Source organism: Onychostruthus taczanowskii, unplaced genomic scaffold (genome assembly GCF_017590055.1).
Source record: "Onychostruthus taczanowskii isolate IOZ18803 unplaced genomic scaffold, ASM1759005v1 scaffold51, whole genome shotgun sequence".
Taxonomy (NCBI): Eukaryota; Metazoa; Chordata; class Aves; order Passeriformes; family Passeridae; genus Onychostruthus; species Onychostruthus taczanowskii.
Window position 1 is genome coordinate 3,587,015 of NW_024502680.1, and position 27,050 is coordinate 3,614,064.

The 27,050-nt window shown below is 38.3% G+C and overlaps 1 protein-coding gene across 1 annotated transcript in view; it reads right to left on the reverse strand.

Annotated features, from left to right (window-relative positions):
• UGGT1 (UDP-glucose glycoprotein glucosyltransferase 1) overlaps window positions 1-27,050 on the reverse strand; it is a 40,610-nt gene that overhangs the window by 7,620 nt on the left and 5,940 nt on the right. The window contains exons 5-34 of the mRNA XM_041416266.1: window positions 26,357-26,469; window positions 24,974-25,148; window positions 23,466-23,562; window positions 22,835-22,913; window positions 22,536-22,636; window positions 21,629-21,728; window positions 20,467-20,527; window positions 18,804-18,895; window positions 18,037-18,187; window positions 17,667-17,786; window positions 16,812-16,897; window positions 16,273-16,408; window positions 15,199-15,330; window positions 13,673-13,837; window positions 13,362-13,482; window positions 12,575-12,673; window positions 11,220-11,243; window positions 10,598-10,692; window positions 9,808-10,014; window positions 9,070-9,201; window positions 7,992-8,122; window positions 7,273-7,368; window positions 6,859-6,961; window positions 6,330-6,409; window positions 5,700-5,889; window positions 3,860-4,018; window positions 2,197-2,282; window positions 1,784-1,868; window positions 705-793; window positions 137-241 (exon numbers count right to left, since the gene is read on the reverse strand). Coding sequence (XP_041272200.1) covers window positions 137-241; window positions 705-793; window positions 1,784-1,868; window positions 2,197-2,282; window positions 3,860-4,018; window positions 5,700-5,889; window positions 6,330-6,409; window positions 6,859-6,961; window positions 7,273-7,368; window positions 7,992-8,122; window positions 9,070-9,201; window positions 9,808-10,014; window positions 10,598-10,692; window positions 11,220-11,243; window positions 12,575-12,673; window positions 13,362-13,482; window positions 13,673-13,837; window positions 15,199-15,330; window positions 16,273-16,408; window positions 16,812-16,897; window positions 17,667-17,786; window positions 18,037-18,187; window positions 18,804-18,895; window positions 20,467-20,527; window positions 21,629-21,728; window positions 22,536-22,636; window positions 22,835-22,913; window positions 23,466-23,562; window positions 24,974-25,148; window positions 26,357-26,469 — 3,410 coding nt within the window. The remainder of the gene's footprint in view (window positions 1-136; window positions 242-704; window positions 794-1,783; window positions 1,869-2,196; window positions 2,283-3,859; window positions 4,019-5,699; window positions 5,890-6,329; window positions 6,410-6,858; window positions 6,962-7,272; window positions 7,369-7,991; window positions 8,123-9,069; window positions 9,202-9,807; window positions 10,015-10,597; window positions 10,693-11,219; window positions 11,244-12,574; window positions 12,674-13,361; window positions 13,483-13,672; window positions 13,838-15,198; window positions 15,331-16,272; window positions 16,409-16,811; window positions 16,898-17,666; window positions 17,787-18,036; window positions 18,188-18,803; window positions 18,896-20,466; window positions 20,528-21,628; window positions 21,729-22,535; window positions 22,637-22,834; window positions 22,914-23,465; window positions 23,563-24,973; window positions 25,149-26,356; window positions 26,470-27,050) is intronic.

A 27,050-nucleotide genomic window follows, 5' to 3' on the forward strand; every position in this document is an offset into this window, starting at 1 on the left:
ACAGGAGATGCAGATTCTAGTGGACTTCTGAAGCACTGAAAAAGTGGGGTTTTTTATACTCTTGCAGATTGTAACCTTTTTCCTTGTGCAAGGCCACTACCATTTGGCACAATGGGATTATAAATTCTCAACTAACCGTAGGAATCTCTCATAGAGGTGTCCTGAAGCCACAGAGAATATATTTAGTACATCATCTTTATCCTGTTTCACATCTTCATTCTTTTGTCCTCCTGTGAATCCCCTGAAAGGAAAAACATGGTTCTGTGAAGGACAAGCTGGGAAGGGCCAGCTCTATAGGAAAGGCTGCAAATACAGAAAATGGCTCCATTTTTGCTTTCATACAGTTGGCCTGTGGGCTTTGGGTGTCATTCCCTGCTGCCCAGGGCATCTTCCCCTAGGCAGAGGGCTGTGCACATGGACAGGGAAGGTCCATGAGCTCAGACATGAACACCTTTGATTGAGAGAGCACAGGCTCCTGGGAAGGAGCAATGCTTTCAGGATCCCAAGTAGCAGGGGGGCAAGGGAAGGTAAAAGCAGGGGCAAAGCAGGAGCCCAGATCTCTAGAAACAGAGGAGTCCAGTGAATCACAGCCCTGAATTCAAGCAGTCTTAAGAGACAGCTGTGGAATTTCACAGACACCATGGTATTGCCAAATAGTTTTCCAGTTTCAAGAAACTTGTAGGTTATCATTGAATTAGTTTTACCATTTCAGAGATTCCCAAAATCCAGATTCATTCTCATTGGTGCCATCACTTAGCAGATCTTCATTCATCATATCAAACTTTTTCTGCACCTGTGAAGCAAGACATGGCTTTAGTGAGCTGGAACCACATATAGAGTAGATATTGTCAGCAGTGTTGTCCTGACACTGGTTCTGTTTTTACCTACTTGCATTACACCCCATGAGCTGACAGGTAACCTAAGCTGTCTGCGAAGACAGCTCAGTAATGAGTAACTTTTTCCAAACAGATTCCAAAGGAGCTTTTAGACAACAAAGGCATGTTAGTCTGGATGGTTAAAATGCTTTTCTAAGAGATGTTTAATGAGCAACCTTGATGATGGAGACTGGCAAAGAAAAACCTTCAAAGAAACCAACACCCCCCACCCCTCAAAAAACTCAGCACACCAACTCCACCAGTCTCTAAGTGGTATAACTGGCCACTGAAACTCCAAAGCAGATACACAGACAAGAGAGTGAATGGGGAGAACATCCCAAAAGCATCCAGCACAAGTAAATGGTGTCAGGTGTGAACTGACTCTGTTATCTATCACTTACCTACCAGTCATTCTCCTTAAACTTCTCAGCTGTGGCATTACCTGACAGGCAACCCTAAGAGACAGCAGACTAGTAATCTACCATTTTTTTTCTTTTTTTCAAATGTATTCTCACCTAGCCTGTGTCAGAGTGACACAAAATGTATTGCTAAATGAATACAATTTATCTGTGACAGATAAAATGCTGGTTCAGTGGACATACTGAATGTTTATTACTAGACACATATAGGGCATACAAAACTGCTTTTTCCTGAAGTTATAAGCAGTCAGGAAAATGTGAGCATTATTGTAGTTCAGGAACAGGACTTGGATGTCATTCTCTCCTGTATGAAAATCCCAAATCAAGGCTACAGATGATGCTCCCTACCCCTGATACTGTGAGGTGAGCCTTGGGCAGACTGCCTCAAGTGTATGCTCACAGGAAGGGAGCTTCAGGCCTTAATCCAAGTTTCTCCCCACTGTTGGTCAAACAGACTTCTTTAGGGGCACCTCTGGTTTATAAACTCACCTTCACTTTAATAATTTTGCTCTTGAAGTTATTGAGAACAACAATAACTTCATTAGCTTCAGGCGGAGAGTCTGTGCCATCGTGGCTGAAAACAGAGCAAGATACAAAGCAAAAATATGTTCTTTATTTCTTCTGGCCATTTTTATACATGTATTAAGCCTCAGCACTGCAAAACAGGTTTGAGACATGGCAAAGAAACAAATACATTTATTTGAACACACTTAATGGGGTTTTAAATTAATTAATTTTACCTTGCATAACTTATGTTCAGTATGAAATGTAATTTGCTGTTTAATTTGCTGTTTAGGTCACCACACTTTGGCAAGTGAACCACTAGATTCACATATTACAATGCCTACCTCCTTCAGAAGTTTTACAAGAAAAAGGCTGAAGTATTTCTTATCCTGACCTACCTGTAGATCCTGTAAATATCTTCAGATCTGCCTTTTCTCAGTCTTAGAGTCCATGCACCAGGATTGGCTTTTAACTGGAAGTAGCCCTGTAAAGTGAAAAGAATCTTTGGCAGTTTCCAGAAAATGCAAATGCAGAAAAATTAGCTTTAAAGTTATGCATTTTGACTCACTGTTTTATATCTAGAATGTTATTTGCAAGTCCATTGACTAAGGGCTTTATACCCAGAGAACAGGAGAAAAGCCCCAGAAATTATTCCGTTCAAAATTGTTGCATTTCCCCTCAGAGACAGAAGCTTGAAAAAGTCTGGCGTTATTTGTTAGATCAAAGTCTTCATTGTCCTGATGGGAACAGTGCAAACCCAAAGTCTTTTCCTGCACAAGGTGGCCTTCATGAAGGAGTATTTCAAAACACTAATGTATAGTGGTTCAAGAAAATCTAAAAGAATTCTGAAGCTCTACAGAGTGGTAATTCACCTACAGCAGAAGCAGTAACATAATTTACACGTTACAAGGTATCTCTCCTACAGAACTTAAAAATTCAAATATTGTGTTCAAGTCTTTTTAAGCTTCAGATTCCAGATCTGAATATTTTCCTCGGTGATTTAGATTATTACACCTATAGAAGATACATGCAACTGCAGAGATGCTTTAGTGTCCCACTCAGTTCTGTACTGTGGCTTCAAATGCTTGCAGTTCCTATGTGAGCCAGGCTGCTTTAAAAAGAAAATTTAAAAATATTTTTGAAAATTTCGGTATAGCCAATTAGAAAAAGAACAATTCTGAGTTTTACTCCCCAGCATGAACACACCATGTGATCACATGTAAAATAAGGGACATCTTTCTTTCTACAGTAAGAAATACTACATCACTGTAGGATATACTCTGGCTAAGAAAAGGCACAAACTGAAAATTAGTAAGAATTGTAAAATAAACATTTAGCACCAAGAAACAAGGAATTATTTTTTCCCTGTTTTTATTTTAATTCATTTAAATAAATGTAATAACTAAAAAAAGATTTAAAAAAAACAACACAAGGTAATTTATTTCAGTTTTCCACTAACATTACAGATCAAGAAAACATTCCAGTGCAAACTTCCTTTACCATAATTTCAGTCTATTACCTATCTTCAGGCCCAGTGTGGACACTGAGAACAGGCACATCCCTTATGCAGTGACATTACAAAAGCAGCTGCAGGGAACAATCATACACTTGGGTTTCCAGCAGCTTTCCTCAACTCAAATAAGCAAATCCCATTCTTTCACACTTCCTTTATTTTCTACAATGCCAACTATCCTTGCTGACTCTCTCCATTTATGCCATGGATCTCCTGAAGAAATGGGTTCCAAAAACGAGACAGCCTGAGGCTCACAGCACCAGAGTGGGTGGCCTAAGGAGGACCCTGTCCCAGGAAAACAACTGAGCTCCCCTGGAAAGGGGCTGCTTGAGAATACTGGCAGCATTTAAAGATATTCCAGAATATCCCAGAAGGAAAAGGAGTGCATCTTGAAAGAGGTGAGAGTGTGAGGTTTCAGACATCAGTGTGAGGAATGATGGGGTTCTGGTGCATTTGCAAGCTGTGGAGTGCAAGTGACACCCCAAACCCAGAGCCCCCTGCTAGGAAATACTCGGGGGGGAAGGCAGGGGCTGTGCAAGAACACTTACCAGGTTGGCCATGACGATGGTGTCCACGATGACAGGGCTGCTGGAGGTGCCCAGGGTAAACTGGAGTCCCCGAGGAGGCTGCCCTGTTGTAATGTCATAGCAGTGGCCCTCCAGCAGCAGGTACTCCAGTTCATACTCTGCAGCTACAACACTCTCCACCTGAAACAGCAGACACTGCTGACTGCAGCACGAGCTCTAAAGTGCCAGCTTTTAGTCAGTCAGTTACTCTCTAGAATAGCTATAGTAATTTAAACAAAACAATTTTACCAGAGTAATTGTATTGTTAGACAAATACCTAGAAAACCTCAAAAAGCTCAGCTCCTGCAAGTGACAAACCTCACATAAATGAGTGGCCCAGACCAAAAGAATCTGAATCTCAACATATGCTAGGATAAGAAAAGGGAAGGATTGTTGCTCTATTCCTCAATTTATTTTTTTAACATTTACTGGAGAATGGAGTTGGTATCTCACAAAAAGTATATGATGGGTTTCAGAATTTTGACTGTAAATCTGTTTAAAGCTGGTCTCACCTAGTATCAGCCACCTGAAATAAACATTTTGTTTTGCTCTGCATTACTCTTACAGTGCACTAGGGTACTGTCAGGAAACACCCATTCCCTTTTTTCTACACTGAACAAAGGTGCCAAGGAAAGAGAAGAGAAAAAAAAAAAACAACAAAAAAACCACAACCCCAAAAGACTTGGGTCCCTACCAGGCCAAATTCAGAGGTAGCCTGAGGACAGTACATAAGCAGAATGTTAGTCTAATCCCAAAAAGCATCTCCTCTCACTGCACATCCAAAATGACAGTTTAATTGCTACAGCACCAACAGACTGCACAGTGGGAACTGGAAATGGTGCATCTGCAAAAGTAAAGCTGCTGTTTATTTGGAAGCTCAGGAATGCACTTGGAATGCCTGCAGCATTTAATCCCCCTCTCTCTCAGGCTTTCAATTAATCAGTGGGGCAGACATGGAAATTGAAATGTAGTATTAATGCTCCATTTATGCCTTTACAGTTAGGTTAAGAGATGAAAAACAAGAAACTCCTACACCAAAACATACTAAACCAAAACCATAAAACACACACCCAATTTCCTAGATTTCTGAATAACTACAGGATTAGCAATACCAGATATACCACAATACCATATCATATTCCCAAACAGTATCAGAGAGATGCAGAAGTAAGAGGGGACTGATCAGTGATCAGTGAGAGGGGGACCCACATTTGTGATGGCCACAAGGCTGCAAGGACTGTCACTTTTCCAGAGGCCTCTTTGTAAAAGCTTTGTCAGTCTTGTTCATAGATGTGTAATACCTTTACAACAAGGTAAATAAATAGGGGTTTTTCCCTATTTCTCCCTCTGTATGTGGGGCAGCACTGCCCAGATCCACAGTCCAACAGCCTGAGTCAAGGTCTGCTCAAGCAGCAGCAAGCTCCTGAACCTACAGCAGCTGAGTGCATTTCTGCTGCATGGACACTGCACGTCCTTCTGTGGGACCACAGGAGTGTTTGCCAGTTAACAAGAACTGTGACAATAAACAGGTAGCTGAAACCAGCTTGGTGGCTTCTAGGAGCAAGGGAAAGGACCTGCTCCAAGCCTATGGTGTCTGAACCTCTGGGTCAGGCATCCATGAGTAACTGAGAACAGCAATCTGGCTGTTGGGGAGCTTATGCCTCCCCTCCTAGAAATCATTTAGAGGTCTGTAAATGTAGTAATATCAACAGCTCTATGTCTATTGGCATTCTAAAATTCTGCATTTCTTTCCCATATAAACACAAGCCCTGGAAAAGCAGCACCATTTTAAATGCAGTAGAAACATGATGATTTCTCTTACCTCCTCCAAGAAGATATTGTCAAGGTCATAGGGGGTTCTAACAGACTCCACCATCCAACTCTCAGGAGTGTTTAAATTCAGAGTGAACAGTGGAGACTGGGGCATATCTAAAAACTTGGCAATTGGTCCTGGAGCAAAGTTGTTCTCTGCAGTGAAAGAAATCTCTGGTTCCAAAACATAGCGGTAAAAGCTGAAATTTCAGAGAGAAAATGTTAGAACACCCATCTGCCAAAATTTGCTAATATTTCACTCTCACTGCATTTGCAGATGCCATCAGCTTTCCCTGACCTCTAATGTCTCCAAGCCCTTGTCCAAAGCAATGCAGGTTATGTTAACCTTAGGACATGGCAGAATTTCTATCTCGAAGGACCAAAACAGACTGTGCAAGACTCAACCATTAATACTAGTAAGGTATTTAATTTTATATAAATACAAAAAAACCAAAACTAAAAGCACCCAACTTGTAAAAGAGCAGAATTACTTCATGCCATCCACAAATTCCCAGATTCTCTGTGGGAAATGATGCCATTATTGAGATTTCCTATGGGACAGCTGACCATGCTTCTGTGCTTGCACATTCCAACAGGTTTCTCTCTCTCTCTGCCCACCCTGTAACATGGAACTGCTTACCTTTTCAGTGGCATGTCAGAAAGCTTAGACTGGCAGTTCATAAACACTCTCAGGTTCATATTTATCAATTGGTTCAAAACCTAAAGTAATAAGAAAGAGGCATCCCTTAAAATGCTAATGAGGAGAGCTGACCACTGTTTTACAGACAGGACCTCAGGGTGGATGTTATCTGCTCATTCCCAATCCTCCCTCCTTGTGCTTTGTTTTACTATCCCTCCCCCCCTTTTTAATTGGTGGTTTTAAGCACAGTTACCTGCTCCTCATATTTCAGGCATTCTTTTTGACATGCTGAGACCTTCCTCAAGAACAGTTACTGCAAGCTGTTAAATAGTGAAACGAAAAGCTCTCTGGACAATACCCAAGTATGATCTCGTTAGTGTGTAATGCAGCTTAATCAGTATTTCCACTGATAAATGCATTGTGAAACTCAGACACAGTATTAGAGAGCCACTGGTCACCACACAGTCAAAGAGGAAGCAAACATTCCAAAATGGTGGAATTTGTAGTTCTCACAACCCTGCCTACGTACCAAAAGTAATGGAGCAAGTCTTTGAGCATCTCTGGTCACGGGATCAACAATAGCCACAACATCAAAGTATGTCTCCCCCTCTTTTGGTCTCAGTTTAACTGCACTAAACAGAAGAAAATACAATTTTAAAGTACCAAAGATGTGGATAAACACTTGAAATGCATTACAACCCACTGCTATCCATCTCATCTTGAACTGAAATTACTTCCTAAATACTGTGCACCTTCAGAAATTAAATGGAGAAAAAAATAGGCATATACATGTATAAACACGTATAAAATTAATTTCTGGAATCTTTCTGAAAACTGTTGGGGACTTTCCTACTGCTACTGAGATTTTTTTTTTATTTAAATGCAATATAGAACAATGGGGAAGTTAAAAGACACAGAAAAGCCTTGTTCAGCAATTCTATACCTGTATCGTTCTTCAAAAAACTGATATTCAATCCTTGCCTCTCCTTTTGGCTGAGCAGAAAGAAGAGCATCCACTTTCATTACCAAGTCACTTGCCCTGAAAAGAAGGAAAAGAAAAAGGCTTGCAGACATAAAAAAAAAAAAGGCTGCAGTCATCACATTTCTGTCAGGCAGCAGCAAAACAGAAGGCAAACAGAATCCAGATACCCAAACACTCCTACTGAATTAAACATATTTAAGGGCTAATCCACCAGTAATTTAAACTGGTTGCAGCCTTATTACTGAGTATGCCAAAGGATTTAACTCTAACAAATATAGAACAGCTGCATTTTAGGGGTCAACCCTGTCACAGGAACTTCATTCCTGATCCTCACCAACCACTCAGAACTGAAAGCCATTCAGATCAAACCCTTGTTTCACTGCTCTTCCCATTTTACACAGCAACTCTGAGCACTAGGAAGCAATCCTCTAAGTGGAGAAACTTTTAAGAGTGGTCCTCTCATAAAAGATAATTACTTTTGAGCACTTCTTTTTCAGTATTTCCATAATTTTCAGTCTAGTATTTTAAGAACATATTCAATCTTTGAGGTGTAAAACCTCTTGAAAGTTCAATTAAAATAGATTTGTACATCACACCTTTGCCAAGAAGCAAAACTAACCTACAGGTTTGTCAGCTTTTCTTGAATTAACTGAGATTTCTAGTGACAGCTGTTTACTTACAGATCTTCTTCAAATCCCAGCTGCTGAATCTGAGATTTGATTTTCTGTCCCGATGTCTTTAGTATTATATTTTCAAGGAGATGAAAATCATCCTGATTGAACATCTCTCCATCCTCTAATGGGCCAATAATCTATCAAAAAATAGCAGAATCAGCATTATTAGGTAAAGACTACACTGAAACAAAATTCAAAGATGTATTAAATAAATACTCCAGCCCAGTCTCAGTGGAAGCCAACTGTTTAGGCTGGTATTAATGTCAGTGGCAGCAGAGTTTAACAGGTAAATCCAGGTATTTAGAGCCAAGAGCCCCAGACTAAGGCATAAATTACACACTTAAAATTTTCACTGGGTCAGGCACTTAAAATTATACATGAAGTACCACATCTGGAAGGGGCAGCAGAATACCAGGCCAATTCTAATAGTCCAGCAAGGCTCCAGCAAATCTCCCTCCTGTAGCCCTCAGAAGCCTAAAAGCTACCTAGACAAGGCTTATTCTGCTAATGAGAAAGATAGAACAGAACAACTCAACACCTGAGATTTTTAACCCATTGAAATATCCAGCAAACACTGGGACCTGAATGGGTTTGTTCCTAAGCAGAAACAGATAACAAAAGAAAACCCAGCGCTGTACACACAGCTGTGTTTCATTATTTGCAGTGAAATACTATTGTAACATCACTTACCTCATTTCAGATAAACTATAATAAAAACAGATGGTAGAAGAGACCAAGGCACCTTGGTCAAGGCAAAATGCAGCAGCATTTTGTTCAGTAAACTGAAGCAAATCTTACGAATTTATCATCCCCTTCTACCCCTGGACTCAATTGACTACCATCATGAAAGGAACTTTGTTATTGAGAGACCTGAATTTGTGTCAAATGCCAGCAACTAACTGCACACAGTAAAAAGAACAGGTCACACAGGTGTGAATAAATCAAACTGGAAGTGGTCCTAAAGTCTGCTGAAATATAAAACAGGCTGGCACTCCTGTGTCTGATCCCCAGCCAGACTCTGCTGCTCAGATCTGCTTCTTCCTCACATGTGGGAAGTCTCCTTCCCTGCCTGTGATCGTCTCACCCGTCCATTGCTGATCACAGCCCTCTGCCCTTTCTTCAGCTTTAGAACATCTCTGCAGTAAATAGCATGGGACAGAATAAAATCCACCTTGGGAGATTCAAAGGCTTCTTTGAAAATTTTGGTATCCATACCCTAAAAGAAAAGAGTACTTTACATTGGAATAGGAAGAAAACTAGAACTCTGCACACTTTTTAAATGCAACCTTTTTCTTTCCATTCAAGAACATCATCTTATCTTGCTAAAACTGATCCCTGGCCCCCTTTTCTTTGTGGTCCTAAACCTAGTTCTTGCTTGTCACCATCAAACACTATCCCAAATTCTGCTGTGAAGAGCCACAGCTACTTAGACCAGTTCCAATCTTCCTGCCTAACTTTTTAAAAATCTACTTTGAGAAATGCATTTGTATTTTTTTCCCCATCTTTTAATAGAACATTATTCTCTTAACTACCTAAGAAACAGCTGACTCACTTAAATGGATCCCTGCACCCATGTTCCTTTTGCCTTTTCCAAGTTACATAGCTCTGATGGATATGAGGATTTACTTGATGTTCAGATGGATTTTTCTATTTAGGTAAACCCTTCAGAGACTTAAAAAAAAAAAACAAACTAGCAAACCCAACTGTGTTTCTTTTCTCTATTACTGCACCTTCTGCATATGAACATACTATACTAAAAAATTAATTTGAGGAACAAGCAAGCAAAGCACCCTCCCCATGAAAACACCCACAGACAGCCTACCCCAACAGCAAATTCCAAGATGTCAGCTCCTGCCTCCAGTGCCTTCACAGTTTCTTCTTTTGCCATCTTGGTGATGAAGTTCTTGGCATTATTTGAGGTTTGTGTCTGCAAAGCTGCCCATATGGCTTTAGCTACAATGGTATTCTGGCTGTTGGGTTCTTCACTAGGATTATTAATCATGCTGATTCGAACGTTATTGCTGGATTTCTGTGTTTAACAAAACAGGTAATGGGAAAGTTTCACATTTCAGATATAATAAATATCTAAAAAACACTATAGCAAAAGCTTTGCATTTCTTAACCAGAATACCAGATTCCAAATTGGGTAAATAACAGCACAAGGTTAAAATGATGAATTAACTAATTTAACATCAAGCACTTAGCTTATGTATAGGTACCACTGTGACAGCAATCTTCCAGATAACCCTGTGCTACCTAAGAAATCCAGGACCATGACCACCACTCAGTCTGGCAAACCACAGCTGTAAGCTGTGCTTTTTTATGTTTGTTATCCTCCCAGAACCAATGGGACAGAGCAGAGAGCAATGCTTATGTTTATCTCCAAACCAAAACACAGATATTTCAGTTTAACACCACAGGTTTAAAAGAATGTTTATTGTATTCTGTCCTAGCTTAAGATCAGCCCTGCAAAAGAGATGAGGCTGGAAATTAGAGACTGTGCAGGGAGAACCAGGGTCATACCACAGGAAGATGCACAACTTGTGTTTTACAAGCCTCTACCAAGGGCTTTGCTAGCACTGCTAACCCACTCCAATGAACATGTTACCCACCTGATGTTTAATGGCATCATACAACAATTGCCTCCCTGAAGGTTTATCAAAATCACCAACAATCCAAAAAGTAACTGGTCTAACAAAGGAATCATCTGCAATTATTAAAAAAAAAAAGAAATTTGAAGGTGAAAGAAAGGAAAGCTTCATTTTTTTCCTCATTTGGAGGTAAACTATGACACACATGCAAAGACTTCAAAAAAGTTAAATTCCATAAAATAGCAATGGATGAACCTAAGCTATGAAGCCTGGCAAGACAAAATTAATAGCTTTGGTATATTAATCTTTATTAGGTCATTCAGAAAACCCACGTAGGACAGCATGCATTGCTCTAAGATAGATTCTTTTAGTATTTTTGTTTGTTTGCTACCTTTGCCATTAAAAATCATAAAGAAACACATAAATAACATGGAGATTCCAAGTGGGGTTGGAATCCAGCAGACATATCACTTCTTTGTATTGAAGCTGTTAATTTACAAAATCAGTTTTGTATAAAGACAAAAGTGCTGGAGCAACATGCATTCCAGCAGCTTCCTTCACTGCCTGCTGGTTCTAAAGCCAGTGTCATAAAGGAACCAGAAAATTCCAAGAACAATATAAAAAATGCCAAAGCATGAGTTACCATAGATCTCCTTGGAAGACATTCCTGGTCAAAGAGCAGAAAGGAAAGGGGAAAAGGAGAGACACATTAATAACTTGATGGTAATCCCAATGTGTATCAAGAAGCTGCAGCACTGTACTGGGCATAAGTGAATCACTACAGTTCAGATACACAGCAACAAGTTTGTGCTAATTTTATTTCAACAAGCTTTGACTTTTTCTTCCCCTCCAACAGATGGATGCTTGATTTTCATGCTACAGCATTAGTTATACTACATATTACCAGCTTCATACCACAGGTGAGGACATCATTCCGAAGACTGTTTACAAACACTGCTGTGCCACTGTGCAGTTATCTTCCCTCTTTAAAAAGCAGCATGGCAGTGCTGTATCAGTGCTGGTGCTGAGCCAGCAACACATAGAACTCCTCTATTACTTCAGAAAATAAATGTGATGCAGCATTACTGTAATCAGATAGCAGTTATTAAATATCTTAAGTGGCAGAAGAGGCAGTGAGCAAAAAATGTCGGGCCATGGAATTGCAAATTAATGCCCTTTCCAAAGAGCATACCAAGGTGTGGATTTATTAATGCTCTACATGATAAACTTGTTCAAATCCAAGTGACTGAACACGAATAAAGAGCAGGTATGAGACAGGAAGAGCAATGGGAACATTTCAGGTAGGGCACATGGATGGCAGTGACTGGAGACAGGAAACTGGGGACAGTCTAGTAAGGACAGGAACAGGAGGATTTGGGTCAAATGACAGCAGCTTATTTCTGGAATCTAACCAAAATGGATGAAGGAAACACCTGATGGTGTCTGGTTAGACCTGGTTAGGCTCTGTATTATGTTTATCCATGCATTTCCTACACTTGAGAGGTACAGGCAAGTTTGAACACTTTCATGTGCAACTGTAACAACACTGCCATTGGAAAAGCAGTGAGAAAAGCACTGGAGCAATAAAAACACTGCTGATCACATTAGGTGGTGTCTTATATAATGAGCAGTTAGAATTTTCTTCTGAATCCATGTAACTTCCAGCAATTTTGAATTATGAGACAGAGAACTAAAACCCCTTTTATATTTTTCTAGTCACTTGCTTACACTGCTGCATTTCTGGGGGTCACTTGCAGTGCAGCAAGAGCAGTTTGGGTGAGACTTCATTATTCAGCAAGAGGTGGGACTGGGTTTAAAGAGGGGAACATTCTTGTTCCATGCAGATGTCATGTCTTATTAAAAAAAAAATAAATCTTTAACACACTATGCCATTACCCACGGGTCTGGCAAGGCTCAGTGAGTGTGTGAAGATCTGCACATATGCTTGGAAACACACATAGAAGCAGATTTGGATTCAGAATCCACCACAGATGTTACCTTTCTTTGTTAAGTAGGTCATGCTGTTTGCAACAGCAGCTGTCTTATCTTTAGACTCCAATGTGGTAAATCGAGCAAAGTCATCCACAAAATGGTTATCTGAGGAAGAGAACAAGCACTAAATGCCAAAGCAACTATTCCATGTAAAATGAAATTAAAATCACTACTATTACCAGAACATTAAGAACACATCCCATTTTGCTCCTTGTGATATGCTTGTGTCTCATTTTCACTGTTAATAGATAGGCTGAGAAATTAATTTTGCTTTCTTACAACTTACATTGCATATTGGATAGGGAGAAGTCAGTTGAAAGAATTTCCCAAGTCTTACTTAGTGGACACTAGTGTATATAAATAATATACATTGCATTGAAAAATCCACTTTGTCACTATTTTTCAAGCAACTCAAAAAAGGCAGGAATCATGTACTGAAGTCACTATATTGGGTGTTCATTTAGCAAGGGAACATTTTGCTAAATCTGAATTAATTCCAGAGATGACTGTCAATCCTGCTCAAAAGAAGGTCAGAACTAAGAAACAAACTGCTGCTTTATGCATTATATAATTTCTCAGATTCATGAGTCATATTCCCCTCAAGGTCTGTATAAAAACAAAACAAATTCCCATTTTGAAAATCAGTAGACATTTAATGTTGTACATAACATCTGCCTGCACCAAGGCTGGGTCATCACTTCAGGTTAATGCTTTCCCATTTGAGCTTTCCACTGGAACAGCAAGTCTTTCACTCAGACATTTCAGATTTAACACAATTAAAAGCATCCCTTACTCATTCCTGTCAGATCTAGGTACTCTCTGTCAGACCTTAGGATTCTTGAGTTAATTCTTGGAACAACATTAGGCTGGTTCATGATATACTCAACCACATCTTGGTCATTAGACAGTTCACCCTGAAGGAAAGAGAAAAGAAGCATTATGTGTTACTTCACATATAAAATTGCCTTACATAACTTCAAAAAAAAAAAAGGCAAAAAGCAATTCTGAAAGCTAAGTTGTCTTGTATAATATGTAGCCAGGGACTTGTGAATCAGCTTTTCCAAATGTAGTTTCTCTCAAGCCTCAGAGGAGCTCAGCACCCACCAGGTACACGGCTCGCTGGAAGATGCTCGTGGTTTCCAGGATTTTGTGCATGGTCACGGTTTCCAGGTCATCAGGATCCAGCTGATCCTTTTGGAAAGGCATCCCATTGAAGAGGACGACAGGGAGAGGGCCTACACCAGTTTGCTCATAGTAAGCTCTTGCTGCCTAAAAACAGGAACAGAAGCAGCTTTAGCACGTCAGCCCCTCGCCACAAAAGTTCCTTACAAGCTGTGCAACATCCACAAGTCTAAACACACCATGAGATCCTCCTTACCACTTCTGTTAGACACACACAATGTACCTTTGAAACTCTCAGAGTTTCAAAGCAAAAAAAGTTACTTCACAATAGAGAAGTGCAAAATACTCCTTTAAGTTCATTTTGAAAATTAATTCCAATGAGCACTTCCTGGTAGTGGCAAAAGATGCACAACAGAAAACATGGCTTTGCCTGTGGAAGCAAATGAAATGCAAGCAGTGATAGCTGTAATGTAAGACAGGGTAGGGATTTTTTTTTTTTTTAAGTATGTATGTGTCTCTTAAATCTGTAAGAAAACAGCTACTTGTGAGGCAGGGAGTTATTTTGTCAAGACAAATTTCCCTGTTTCTTGTAACCTCTGAAAAGTGCACCAGCACTGACAGATACCCTGTAAGAAGTCAAAGTTAGGTTAGGTTCTAGAGGTTCTTGTTGAGGCCTCTCCTCTCATACAAAAATGTCTGTCTTACTTTTATGGATTTTCATTTCCTTAAAATGTTTTTCTCTTCACTATCCTGCATGGGAAGACTCATATGCATACAAGCCTATTTTCTGTAAGCCTGACTGCATTCCTTACATTCACAGATGTAAGAAGCATCAAGTGTGTTAAGAACTGTTGGAGATAGTATTTTCATTTGTTTTAGAACAAAATATAAGAAACATCCCCCTATAAAACCTCAAATAAAATCTGCTTTATCTCACATATAACATGGTTCAATAATTATTTGCCCTTCTAATTTTCTCCATACAGAAAAGTATCAGATCTAAAAAACACTTCAAGCATTATTTGCAGAAATTTGTTGGATGTCTTGCTATAGAAAAGGCATTTTGAACTCATAATCATGGCTTTATCTCAGTATTCAAACACTGATTCAGAAGCCCCACATTGACCCCTCCCAACATTAAGGCTCTTGTTTTTTCCATGAACCATTCCATCACCTTGATTTTTTTGCAGACACTTTTAAACTCTACTGAAGTCTGCATTCCATAATGAAAGCATGAATTATGAGTCACAAGACAGCTACCTTGGTTCTTTACATATAGATTTTTTTTAAAAAATATATATTCCATTATATGTATTATGTATACTATATAAAGCTTGTGCTGAACATAAACATAAAGTATTACTAGAAATCCCCCAAGGTGGTAACAAAATAGTTCCCTGGTTAGTAATACAAGTGGATCAAGAAATTGTATGTAATGATATTTTCAGAACTATTGCAGCAAAAGAAGTGGGGGGGGCGGGGGGGAGCTCTATTTGATGAATTCTTACCTTTCTGTTTTGATCATAGGCAGAATCAATTCCCAGCACGCTGTTGATTTCCACATAAGGATACTGTTTCTCAAGAACACTAACAACATGTTCCACTTTCAGCTGGTCCCCTGTTTTCACTTTGTTATAGATCTGAAAGGGGAATACAAGTTTACAGCTGCAACTGTAAAGCCTCTGTCCTTATGAAAGGTAAACTGACCTGTCATCTGTATTACAGTAGCTATAATAAGGCATTAACAGCCAGACTGCAAAACTTACATTCATATTTATCAGTTGCAAGAGTTCATAAGCACTTGCAGCCATTATAAGTATCTTGTTATACCTTGTAGTCATTCCACTGAGATTGGAAGAAGGTAAATATATATTTCTTTAAATAATAACTTGCATCTTTAATTAGAAAAGGTATTTGAGCAGGGAAAAGAGTTCTCTGGGGGAAAAAGCCTCAAATAAAGTATATCCAAGGAGCTACTTTTCCTTCAGAACTTGGGATACGTTTATGAACAATACAACCTCACAGGTAAAGCAGGAAACTCTTTTCCTCTTAAAGGCACAAGATTTTACTTCAAGCTACAAATACACACCCAAAATAAAAAGAATAAAAGTAACTGTCTTTAAGTAACCAGCAATTTAATGTCACAGTATGCCCCAGCTTGCCAATTGGTACAAGTATCAAACCACAGGTGAAATTCATTTACCAGCACCTGTATTGTCCTTTGATGTGGCAAAGGCACGCAGCTGGAACAGTTCAAACCAAATTATAACATTGAAGAGATGGGGCAGTTCAGAACTCAAGAGACAGAATGAGCAGAGGGACAGGATCAGAAAAATGTGCCAAAGTGTTAAGTGTCACCATGAGACCTGTGTCACAATGAAACCTAGTCTCACTTGTTAAAGTTGGGTTAAAGAAGCACATTTACAAGGACACATGTGTTCTGTGGTCCCAGTATTTGGAGATACTCATACTACCCCAGCCAAAGAACAATTCCTTCCATTAGCACACAATTTAGCCCATTAACATAATCTTATACATGGAAAATATTAAAACATTCATTTCCCTTTTAAATTAATACTTACAGACATGACGGTCTGGAAAGCATAATTATTGTCCATTTCTTGTGCCACATAATTGTATGTCCTCAGGAGGGCAACACCAGCATCCTGAAGTCCATCAACATCCTCTGAGTCATTAACAACAAAGACTAGTCCTATCCTGCAATCACACAAATCCTCAGGTCATCATTTCTATAAAGAATCAACTCTTCACACAGCTGCTGGCTTTGATCATAATCTTAAACACAGGCTTCTTCTAGAATAGCCTGGGAAGATGTTGAGCAGAGCAACAAAGGAGTCAAACTTAGGACTTGTAATGAGTCCATCAGAATCTTGCTTTTCACTTCTCTCCCATCCAGAACTTCAAATTTCTTTTGGACTGTTAAAAAACAGAACTCTTTTTTGCTAGGAGAGAAAGTTACACTCAAAAAATATACACATACCTCAAACACAAGGAATGTAACATTTCTGCAGTGTCCTAGCAATGAGAATTTTACAGCTGCAAAAGTCACGTCAATAAAACTGGTGTAAAAAAACCCCAAACATTAAAACACAGCAATTACCTCAGTGGGATGTGGTTACTGAAGAACATTTCTGCCACATTCAGTAATTCTGCTGTGGTCTCATGAGTAGGATCTACTATCAGCACCTGTTTACAAACAGCAAGTGAAAAGTTTTCATGCCCTGGAGAGCCAATGCTGCCAGGATATTCTCTTCTGTCCCAACCCAGACAGAACTGGACCATTCAGACTGCATGTAGGGCCTTTCATTCAAGCAACTGTTGCCTTAGAATTTAAAAATTTGTGTTAAATGTATTGAATTACAGAGAAAAAGGAAACACATCAAAGCTTCCACAGCTTCAGATGATTCAAGTCCCTGTTTTCCCCTAATCAGAGTTCTTGTTTTGCACAGGGCCCCTTTGCCACATGACAAGAGTTACAGGGCACAATTTGCAAACTCTTCATCAGATCCAAGTAATTTACCTACAGACTAAAAGGACTTCCAAGACTAAGCTGAGGGCTGTTGATCATTTGTTCAAGTCTAACTGAAAGAACTGAAGCTGGTCTTAACTCTGCTAAGAAGACAATGGTTAACAGATTTGACAGATTTCATTAACCAACTTCAGGTATCATGAAGTTGAAACTCACCAAATTGTTATTTATCAGATTATAATTTTGTCCATTGACAAAACAACTCCAGGCATTTAATAGATGCCACAGAATCATGCTCAGGATTCTCTGAATCTCAGCCATAACTTACTAATACTAGGAGAACAAAACCTTTTAGAAAAGCATCCTCTCTCTCAAGTTATTTAAGTGACAGGGAATCCAGTGTATATGTGAGGTAAGCTGGAAAAGCTGATGCTCCTGCTCTTGACAAAACAAATGCACATTTCATGCAGTCAGATTATTACTTACAAAATTATGGAAGTTTTTTCTGATTTGCCTGATCACACCAGGAAAAGTGGGACGCAGCAGCTCCTGCACGCTGGAAGGCCAGGAATTGTACCGACTATCAACTTCCAGATTGTTGATCCACTAAGGAAAAGTAAAGGCATTTAAATGATTGACCATCCTCCTGCTCTGGTCTGAGACTAAAATATTTTCAAATCAGACACTATATTGAAGAAATAAAGCTTTTAAAAAGTGCTAATTATAACTTTATTATCCTTTTTACTTCACTGCAGTTTCAGAGCTGATTGTGAGACGAGGACAAAAGCTCCCCTGACAGCTTAAGAATGCACTGCCCAACAGAAAATCAAGTATTTTTATCAAAAACCATACTCACTGAAATGGCAGGGCTTCTGATGTCCACAGCATAGTCAGAATCTGATGGCTGGATGTTCAGCTTCAGGACATTGTGTAAGGAAATTCCCTCAATTCCCAAGCTGTGCAGGCCCTCCATAACGCGGGCTTCATTGCGGAGCACGTCAATCAAGCTGCAAGGAAAAGCAAAATGGGGTTGAATTCAACTTTTATTTAAGTTGAAAATAACTTGCTCTTTACCTAAGTTAACAGATGAAAGGTATCAACAAGCTTGTCACCTATTTCTTACTGTCCTAAGAAAGTGAAATCTATTCAGTTAATATTGTATAAGTAGGAAAAGCAACGTTAAATCAGGATAACTAATCCACTATATATATATATATATACACATATGTAATATTGAAGCACATCTTGACAAAGGTATAGGGTGGTTTCCAGATGAAAAATTTACAGTGGTTTATGCTTTGGGAATCGGTCTGTTGTCTTCAAAATAAATCTGTATGCTGACAGCTGAGAAAACAAAATGTTGCTAGTCACAGCACAGGTCAAAAGAACTGCACAAAGGTAACTTCTCATTCCAATCTTCAAGAGTATTCCAATTTTCACATTAGATTTTTTGTTGGAAATGCACTTTGAATAAGACAAGGAACGATGATTTCTTTTTACAGTACTTAACAATTAAACCTAGTCTAGATTATGAAGAAGGCTCAAAACATTATCATTCATGCACAAGCAAGATGCAAGTTTCCAAACAGGATTAAATTATTGTTAAAAATAAAACATTCCTACCTAAATATATCCTGAGTGTCTAAGTCAATAAGTAGTCCATTGATGAATAGGGCAGAATCTCCTGGTTGCAATCCTAATGTTCCCTTGAAATACTGAAAAGAAGTAGGAAGCCATTAGAAGAGTGCTCTGCACAGAAAATAATATTATAGAGTTTAATACTGTTTTTTTTCCAATAGGTCTTGTCTTGCAGTACCAGTTACAAATTTCTATTTAGAATCATGATGAACACTGAAGGAAAAACATTGTGTTTGGATATTTTACAACAGAACCATCATGAGGACTGTGAGCAAAGCAAACAGAGGAATAACAGAAGTACCATGTGAAGTACCAAGAACAGGAAAGTAGCTTCTGATCAGAAAAAATTTACATTTTTTATTAAATAAATAAGGCTCCCAAAGAAAAGCTGAGTGTTAAATTGTATCTTTCTGTGGATAATTGCATTGTAAACTCAAATGTAACAGGAGCAGTGAACCTAACCATCAAATAATACCCAGACAAGTGAGTAGTGCAAAGAACAGCTCTGAAGGGCACAGTTAGATATAGCCTTGTCAGGATGTAGCAGCCCAGGTATCCTCTGCATAAAAATGAATCCACAAAATCATGGATTTACTTGTGGACCAAAGTCTGATCTAACACACAACAGAAAGGCCAGCAGGTATCTTTACCTTGGACTTGCATCCTATACTTCATCCCTTCCACAACCACATGGGACAAGAATGTCAAGTCCCATCCCTTCACCTCTGATTCCATCACTGTTGAAAAACAAGGCATTTCTCTCCCAGAACAGGAACTTCAGGGGACTTGTAAGTAGCTTTGCATTTACTACTAGACTCACCAAATATAATTTATTAGATTTATAAACAATGTGTGTGTGTACTTAACAGACATTGTCTTTTTTCTAATGATACAAATAAGACTGAAATGTGTGAACAGAGCAATGTAGCTCAAACAGCAAACGCTGCTGTTTGACTTTTTTTAATTACTATCTTAAACTCCTGTTTTGCACTCTATCCAGACCACACTATCTGGCATATTTTAGTTGCACAAATTTCTGTACAAAAGCCTGTACAAAATTCCCAGGTGGCTGTTGGTTTTTTCAGTGCTTTGCTAATGCCAAGGACACAGCTGAGCTGTCTGAAACACTTCTGCAAATACAGAGCCTACCCAGTGACTTCCAGAGGCCCCTCATGACCTGGGGAGTTTTAGGATTCTGTTTCAAAGCACATCTAGATTTAGCTGGTAAATTTTATCCCTTCACTAAGCATCAATATTGAAAACATTTCCTCCACACAGAATGAAACATTCTAAAGCCATGGCAGGTTTTGAATTTTTTTCTGTGACTTCCTAGCAATCACTGACGTACACAGACATCTAAACATCATCTCAAATTGGATAAGGAGAACTAATTTTCTTCTGCATTGTTAAAACTGTAGGAAGATGCTTAATATAGCTGCTTCTCAAGCAATAAATTTCTAACCAGAGCAGTATTTTCATATTTGACCAAAGAAGTTTAATTATGCTCCTTATCCATGTCTGAAAATCCATCACTTCTTCACTTCCCAGATGCATACAACAAAATTGTGTGTGAAGATACTGGGTCATTATCTTGATCAACATGTAAACCTAAGTGCAAAGGCACTGTGTTACTTTTTAGACACATTACCTTTTGGTTCTCTTCAATTTCTGCTCTGAGTTCCGAAGAAACAACTGTTTTTGTTATGGCTCTACAAAAATAAAAAGATCATGCTATGAATCCTCTTTCTGTTTATCTACTGGATAGGTATCTACTTATCCTACTTTTTGTACCTTACATATTAAAATAATTAACTTTCTAGTATAAAGAGGCGCAGCAAGAAGCAGTTGCACTTGGTGACATCATAAATAGTAGGATGCAGCGTTTTTTTTACACTGTATAATCCAGCAGCACAAAAGTGTTAACCATATACCAACTCTCAGTGTCTAATTTCACATTAACCATAATAAAAGTGTGCAGCTGCTAAAAATGTAAAGATGGAGGCTGACAACAGAAAATAGAGGATTTCACTGCTCATGATGGGTTCCCATTCCTTTCCTTACTTTGGATCCAGTGATTGCATCATCAGAGTGGGTGAGCAGAGCCCACAGATCAGCCTGAAAACACAGTGAGATGCAATGCCTGCCTTAAGGAGCTCTAAGTAACAACTTAACCACAGGTAATGGGAAATAAGACCAAAAATCAGTTTATTTTTACATTCATCTCAAGTATATATCCCACCTAGTCAAAACGGTACTGTAATGTCATCTTCACAATCCAGACAATGAAATTTATAAAGACAAATACATCTCTAGACTGGCTGGCCATGCTAGGTCATACTGAGTTTTTTGAAACGGATTTGAATTTGTTAAAGACAGTCACTGACAAAGTGCAAAAACCAGTGGAATTGCACATCAGCTCTGACATGAGACTGATTGGGTTGTTTGGCAATGTGGACCCCAGAAAAAGATTGGGATCCTGTGAACGAATAAATGTTAAGATCATTAAACAGAAAAGCCAGCCATTAAATTCTCGATGACTTTATGTAATAGGTTTAGATGCATTTCACAATAAAATAGCACGGGCAATTCTGGCAAAGTTTCTACCAGGCCACATCAGCTGCCATCCAAGAAAAACACCATAAAATCCTCTTTGTAACAGTAGGCTGAAGAACTTCCCAGCATAAACATTCCCTAGTGTTCGCTTCCAGCTAAATGAAAGTCAGAATTAACCCAACCAATGCTGCTTGTCTCAGGTCCTGCTCAGGAAAAGGAGAGTAATAAAATTTTCTAGGAGTCAAAATTAAAGTTACCTGGCCTTTGTAGGAAAGTTCTGGCTAAGATCTTTCATGACCATCAGGGCATCCACAGGGGGAGCAGTCAAGATGCGAGCAGCAGTTTGAAAACTCAGATCTTAGGAGTGACAAAACAGAGGTCAACAACTCAAAACTGAAAACAAGGCAATCCAGAGACATCTCAACTTTATCTTGCAACTTTTTTGCACGTTACCTAAGGAAATTCACTTTCTATGAACATCTATGAGCACTTTTAAACTCATCTTTGTATTCAACTTCGATGTGTTGCCTTGAAGCAAGTAACCCTCTCCAAGTGAGGCAGTGTATGCTGCCTACAGGTTGTTTCAGTGAGTCCAGACCAACACTCCTTTTCTTTGGCTGAGCTGGGAGGATCTGCCCTTCCACTGACATAGGTAGATTGCCTGTGGCTACAACATACATTCAGCTCCTTGAATTAGTCTTTTTGAGAGGATGAAAAGCTTTTTTTACGGGCTTCTATAGATGTTTTAAGGGAATGAGGCCAAAGCAGCATGTAATTGACTTTGAAGTACAGTTTTCCTCTGATCTTGAGACATCTTGAGATTTCACATCAGAAGTGTGATCATGGAAACAAACTTTGTGTTCCTTTCTTTTCTGCACTCAGCAGACCATACAAGCAGTTTAACAGCAAGTAGCTTACCGTACTTCATAATATAGAAAACTATCCTCATGTCAGAAGTCCCATGAAACAATGCCAAAAGCTATTTCAACAGGAAAAGGTACTTTAAAAACCAAGTCTTTCCCAAGTGAGGCTGAATGCAGGAACTTACAGTCAAACTCTGTCAACTGTACACAGCCACTAAGAACCTTGATAGTGTAGAACACCAGAAAACATATTTACATTGAGTTTTTGTAGACCATAACTGAAAGCCTTTATCCAGATTACCTTGGAGCTGCCATACTTTCAAAGGTGCCATTTCATTGGTACTTTCCACAAGGTGTTTTCTGAGCTCTTTCAGCTCTTCTGACAAGTCAGGATACAGCTGCCTAAAAGGATACAAGGGTCAAACGACTCCTGTGGTTTCCTATCAGAAAGTCTGCTGCTAATTTAAAGAAACTACTACATTAAAAAGTATGCTGCTAACACATACAGGAAACTCAGACGTGTAAAAAATAGTAATAAAGCAAAAGATCAGCATTTTTGCAACAAGTTTTTTGATATGACAAAGTCCAAATGGGTTTTACCTTAGTTTTCCAAACAGAAATCCTTGCACTTCATCAATAGGGTCATTTTCATCTATGACTGTAGCATTCACATCTGTGCCTATAAACACACAGAGAACACCACTAGCACCAAACTATCCCCAAACAGAAAAGCAGGAAAATCTGGGGGGTGTGTGTGTATGTGCACATGTAAGGAAAAAGTACACACACAGATTACACTATCAAAATAATTTTGGCAGAGGCATGGGAGTTTGTAGAACAAATATCAGTGCTCCATAAAAGCAGCAAAACCAAAAAAAGTGCAGAATTCTGAGAATTCTGTCTTTCCCTCCCTCCCCCACCAAAAAAAACCCCAAAAACAAAAACAAACAAACAAAAAAACAGTCTGCTCTGAGGATGGTTGCAGAGTAAAAAATTATTTGCATTAGTAGTGCCATTACTAAGATCTAGTCCAGGGCCATGACTCCAGGATTTCACAAATGTGGAAGTGCATGGCAAAGATCTGTTCCATAAGGAACATGCTGCCAAAAGGGATTTCAGAGCTAAGGAAAGAAAAATATCTGCAATTCAGACATTCACAGAAAAACGAAAATAAAATTATCTTGGCAGAATTAAAATATTCACATTAAAAATATTACAAATAAAAATTCACCTTTCACCTGGGTATCATCCTTGGCCTTATATTCTGTACTTTTAATAGCCAGTTCTACACCATAGCCAGAGAGGTAGACCTTTTCCTTACTGGGATTCTGTAAGGAAAAGCCAACAGTGTGATATTGTCATCTTTGCTTGATCCAAAAAAGAAAAACTACCACTTCCCAAAGCTGAGAAATCTCAGTCTGGGATTTCAGACATAATGGTAGAGAGAAACAAACACTGTGACTGACTCTGCAGTAACATAATCTAATAATTTTATTTCCTACTGGTTTTCAACACACTTCTTGAAGTTCACCAAGCAAGAATTATCTCTATGAACCGAAACCATCAAAATCCACAAAGTAAAGAGGAACACAAAGCAATGTTTTCAGGATTCAGTGTGTGAGCAAAGCAGAGGGAGATAGAGTCCTATTATCAAATCAGATGGAGGGTGGAAAGGACTTCAGCTCAAAGTTCAAAAATGAAACATTCACTGAAAAGCTACCACAAAGAATGACAAGGAACAAAATAATGACAAAAGACAGGTACATAATTAGTTCTGCCTTTAATGAGAGAAACATGACCACTTCCTAAAAGTATTTTGAAGTATATTGGAGTCACATAACAGTACCAAGATCTAAAGTGTAATATTTTCAATGTTAGTACTCCTCCCAACACTGATAAACAACTACTTCCTTTTATAAAAGGAAAGTAGAGTATGCAATGTATGACTGCTGAATTTTCAGTGTTAGTTCTCCTCCCAACACTGATAAACAACTACTTCCTTTTATAAAAGGAAAGTAGAGTATGCAATGTATGACTTTATTTTATTAAAAGTACAAGGAATATTAGAAATTAACCAGCTTTTTTTTTTTTTTTTCCACAATCAAGCCTGACTGCTACACTACAGGTTTTGGCAATATTTAGTAATATTCAAGTAACAAATCAAAAAGCTCCAGTTCTTCATACCTTTTGAAATGTAGTTTTAAATACTAATCCAGTGGCTATGCACAATTTAGTGGAGGAAGATGGAAACCAGGATAAACTGCACTAGAAATGGTAAGTGGTTCTGTAAAAAAATTACTACAGAAACAATGTCTTTCTTTTGAAAATGCTACCTAAATGTTAATCCTTGCTTTTTATATCAAGTAACTAAAGTAACTAAGTGACCTGACTGTGAAAGATCTGACTACTTCCCATGCTCTAAAATGGGTAGAGAAACACTTTTTTTTACACTAAAGTCTCTAATTATTCTGGAATTTAAGTCTGGATTTGTGAAATCAAACAAACTACTTAAAATCTTACTCTTACAAAAACCTTACTCTCTAATAGGAGATTTAAAATATTCTGTATTCCTCAGCTACATACAATAATTTAAAAAAAAACCCTTTGAGTATTCCAAGTAAATTAACAATAGGCAAATGTCAATTTAAAGGGAACAAAGCTGAGTCAGATTTCTTTTTGAAAACCAAGGCCAGTTACTCAATTTGAAATACCTCTGTTACAAAGCACAAATATACTCACAGCAATGTAGTGTCTGAGCACATAAGTGATTTCTCCTGCCTCAGCCTTTGAAACAAGCCTCCTGTGGTGCCTGTAGAACTCCTCTGAGCCAATCTCTGCATAAAGTATGACCACAGGACTTTCAGGGTTTGCTGCTGGGTACTTGTGGTCCCCCTTGAACAAAAATGGCTTTGGCCTAAGAGGGAACAGTGAAGAGTCACAGTGTGAGTCACAGCATTCCCTCACTCAATGCAAAATGCACTTTTTTTTCTGTTTATTCATTTCTCACTGAATACATATGTTCAGCTATTCCCACATATTATATCAAGGTTGGCAGCACTTGGTGCACGTTGACAAAAGCTTTGTGAAAAATGAACACATGAGAAGAAACAAGTGACTAAGAGCTATTTGGAATCTAATATGATCCTAATTTTAAAAATGAACAACTTCCCTTAGATTTCCAATTAACTTTCTCTCCCCATGGTGATTCATAAATTCTGTATGAAAAATTAAAAGGCTGACAGAACAGATGTGCCAAGAGCACAAATTCATTTGAACCTGGTCCTTGGCTTAGTATGCAAACAAAAAAGTGAATGAAAAGTCTATTTTCAGCTTCTTTGTTTACATTTTGTCTAACATGCAATAAATACTTAAAGTATTCCCAGTAAGTGAGAAGAATAGCATGTGAGCTATAGATGCCATATGCCTGCACATTGACAAAAAACTCTGTATTCTTAAAAGAACCAAATAACCAAGTTACAAAAATAGTATTGAAAACAAAAATGTTTTCATATTATGAAAACAAAGTGAAATGTAAGGATTTGGGTTGGTTTTGGTTTGTTACTTGTTTAGTTTTTAAAGTAAGTATTATATTTTATACCTTCTTTTTGTTATTAGCAGTTACAATCAAGTTTTGTTCTTATAGAGAAATCTGAATTTTAAATATATTGTGTGGTAATGGTTTTCTTTGTCAATGCTGAGAAAACCATACAGAGAAAAAAATACTGTGCTTGCTTCATAAAACAATTTGTTACATTAACTCTCATTTGAATATGCAGCCCAGCTCCTACTATTTTTCCTACATACTGAAGGTTTTACACACTCCTGAGAATTCCTGCTGTCCTTCAACAGTTTCCAGCTATTTCCAGAATTTGTTTTCAAATTTTCCTGTGCATATTCCTCTTCCTAGCAGAATCATCAAAGAGCAAGTGATAAGAAAACCATCATTGCAATCTGAATTAACACCAAATAAGAGACTGCCACTCCAGTGCCAACAATGGACAGGAGAAATCAGCACTGAAGAACACAGAAACAAAAAGTTTATTACAACCTCTTCACAGCAATAAGTCTAAAGCTAGGTTAAATTTTAAGAGCTAATCCAGTAAGAGGAAATTAAACAAATACCTGTCTGAAGCTGCCTGTAAAAGCTTTCCAAGAGAGTCAAATTCACATGTTTTCTCTCCATGCACAACAAAAAACAGGGTACAGCCCTCTGGTGGAGATTCATCTGCTGCTATCTGTATAAAACATTCATAATAATGTAGGTTGAAGGTTTGCCCTTAGAACCAGTGAAAATTCTAACAGTGTAGCTGTGCAGCAAACAGTATTATTTCCTACATTCCAAACTAGTACTACTTCTGTGTTTATGACATAATTTAAATGCAAGGTGAAATGGCAAGATGGAGAGTTAAGCCTTTACTTATTTTCAGTCTGTTACTATTAACTGTAAGGTTAGTTGCAGGTACAGAAAGCAAGGGGTTTTGGTTGAGGGGTTTTTTTTTGTCTTAGACATCACAAAAATCTGTATTTGTTAAATATCAAATGACAAAATTACTCCAGATGAATAAGGAAGAGGTTTTACAGTATTACTTAAATAAAGCACATCCTAATGTCAGACAATTTCCAAAGAATTAAAAATATATCTTTAAAAAAGAACAGAGAACACAATGAACTTTTATTTATGTACATATATTCACACACACACATATATATACATATGTATTACTATCTTCAAGTAAGTTCATCTGAGCAACAGGAACAGCAGCAGCATCCCAAGTACCAATGGAGCCACAGAGGTGGTCCTCACAAAAATCTTTGC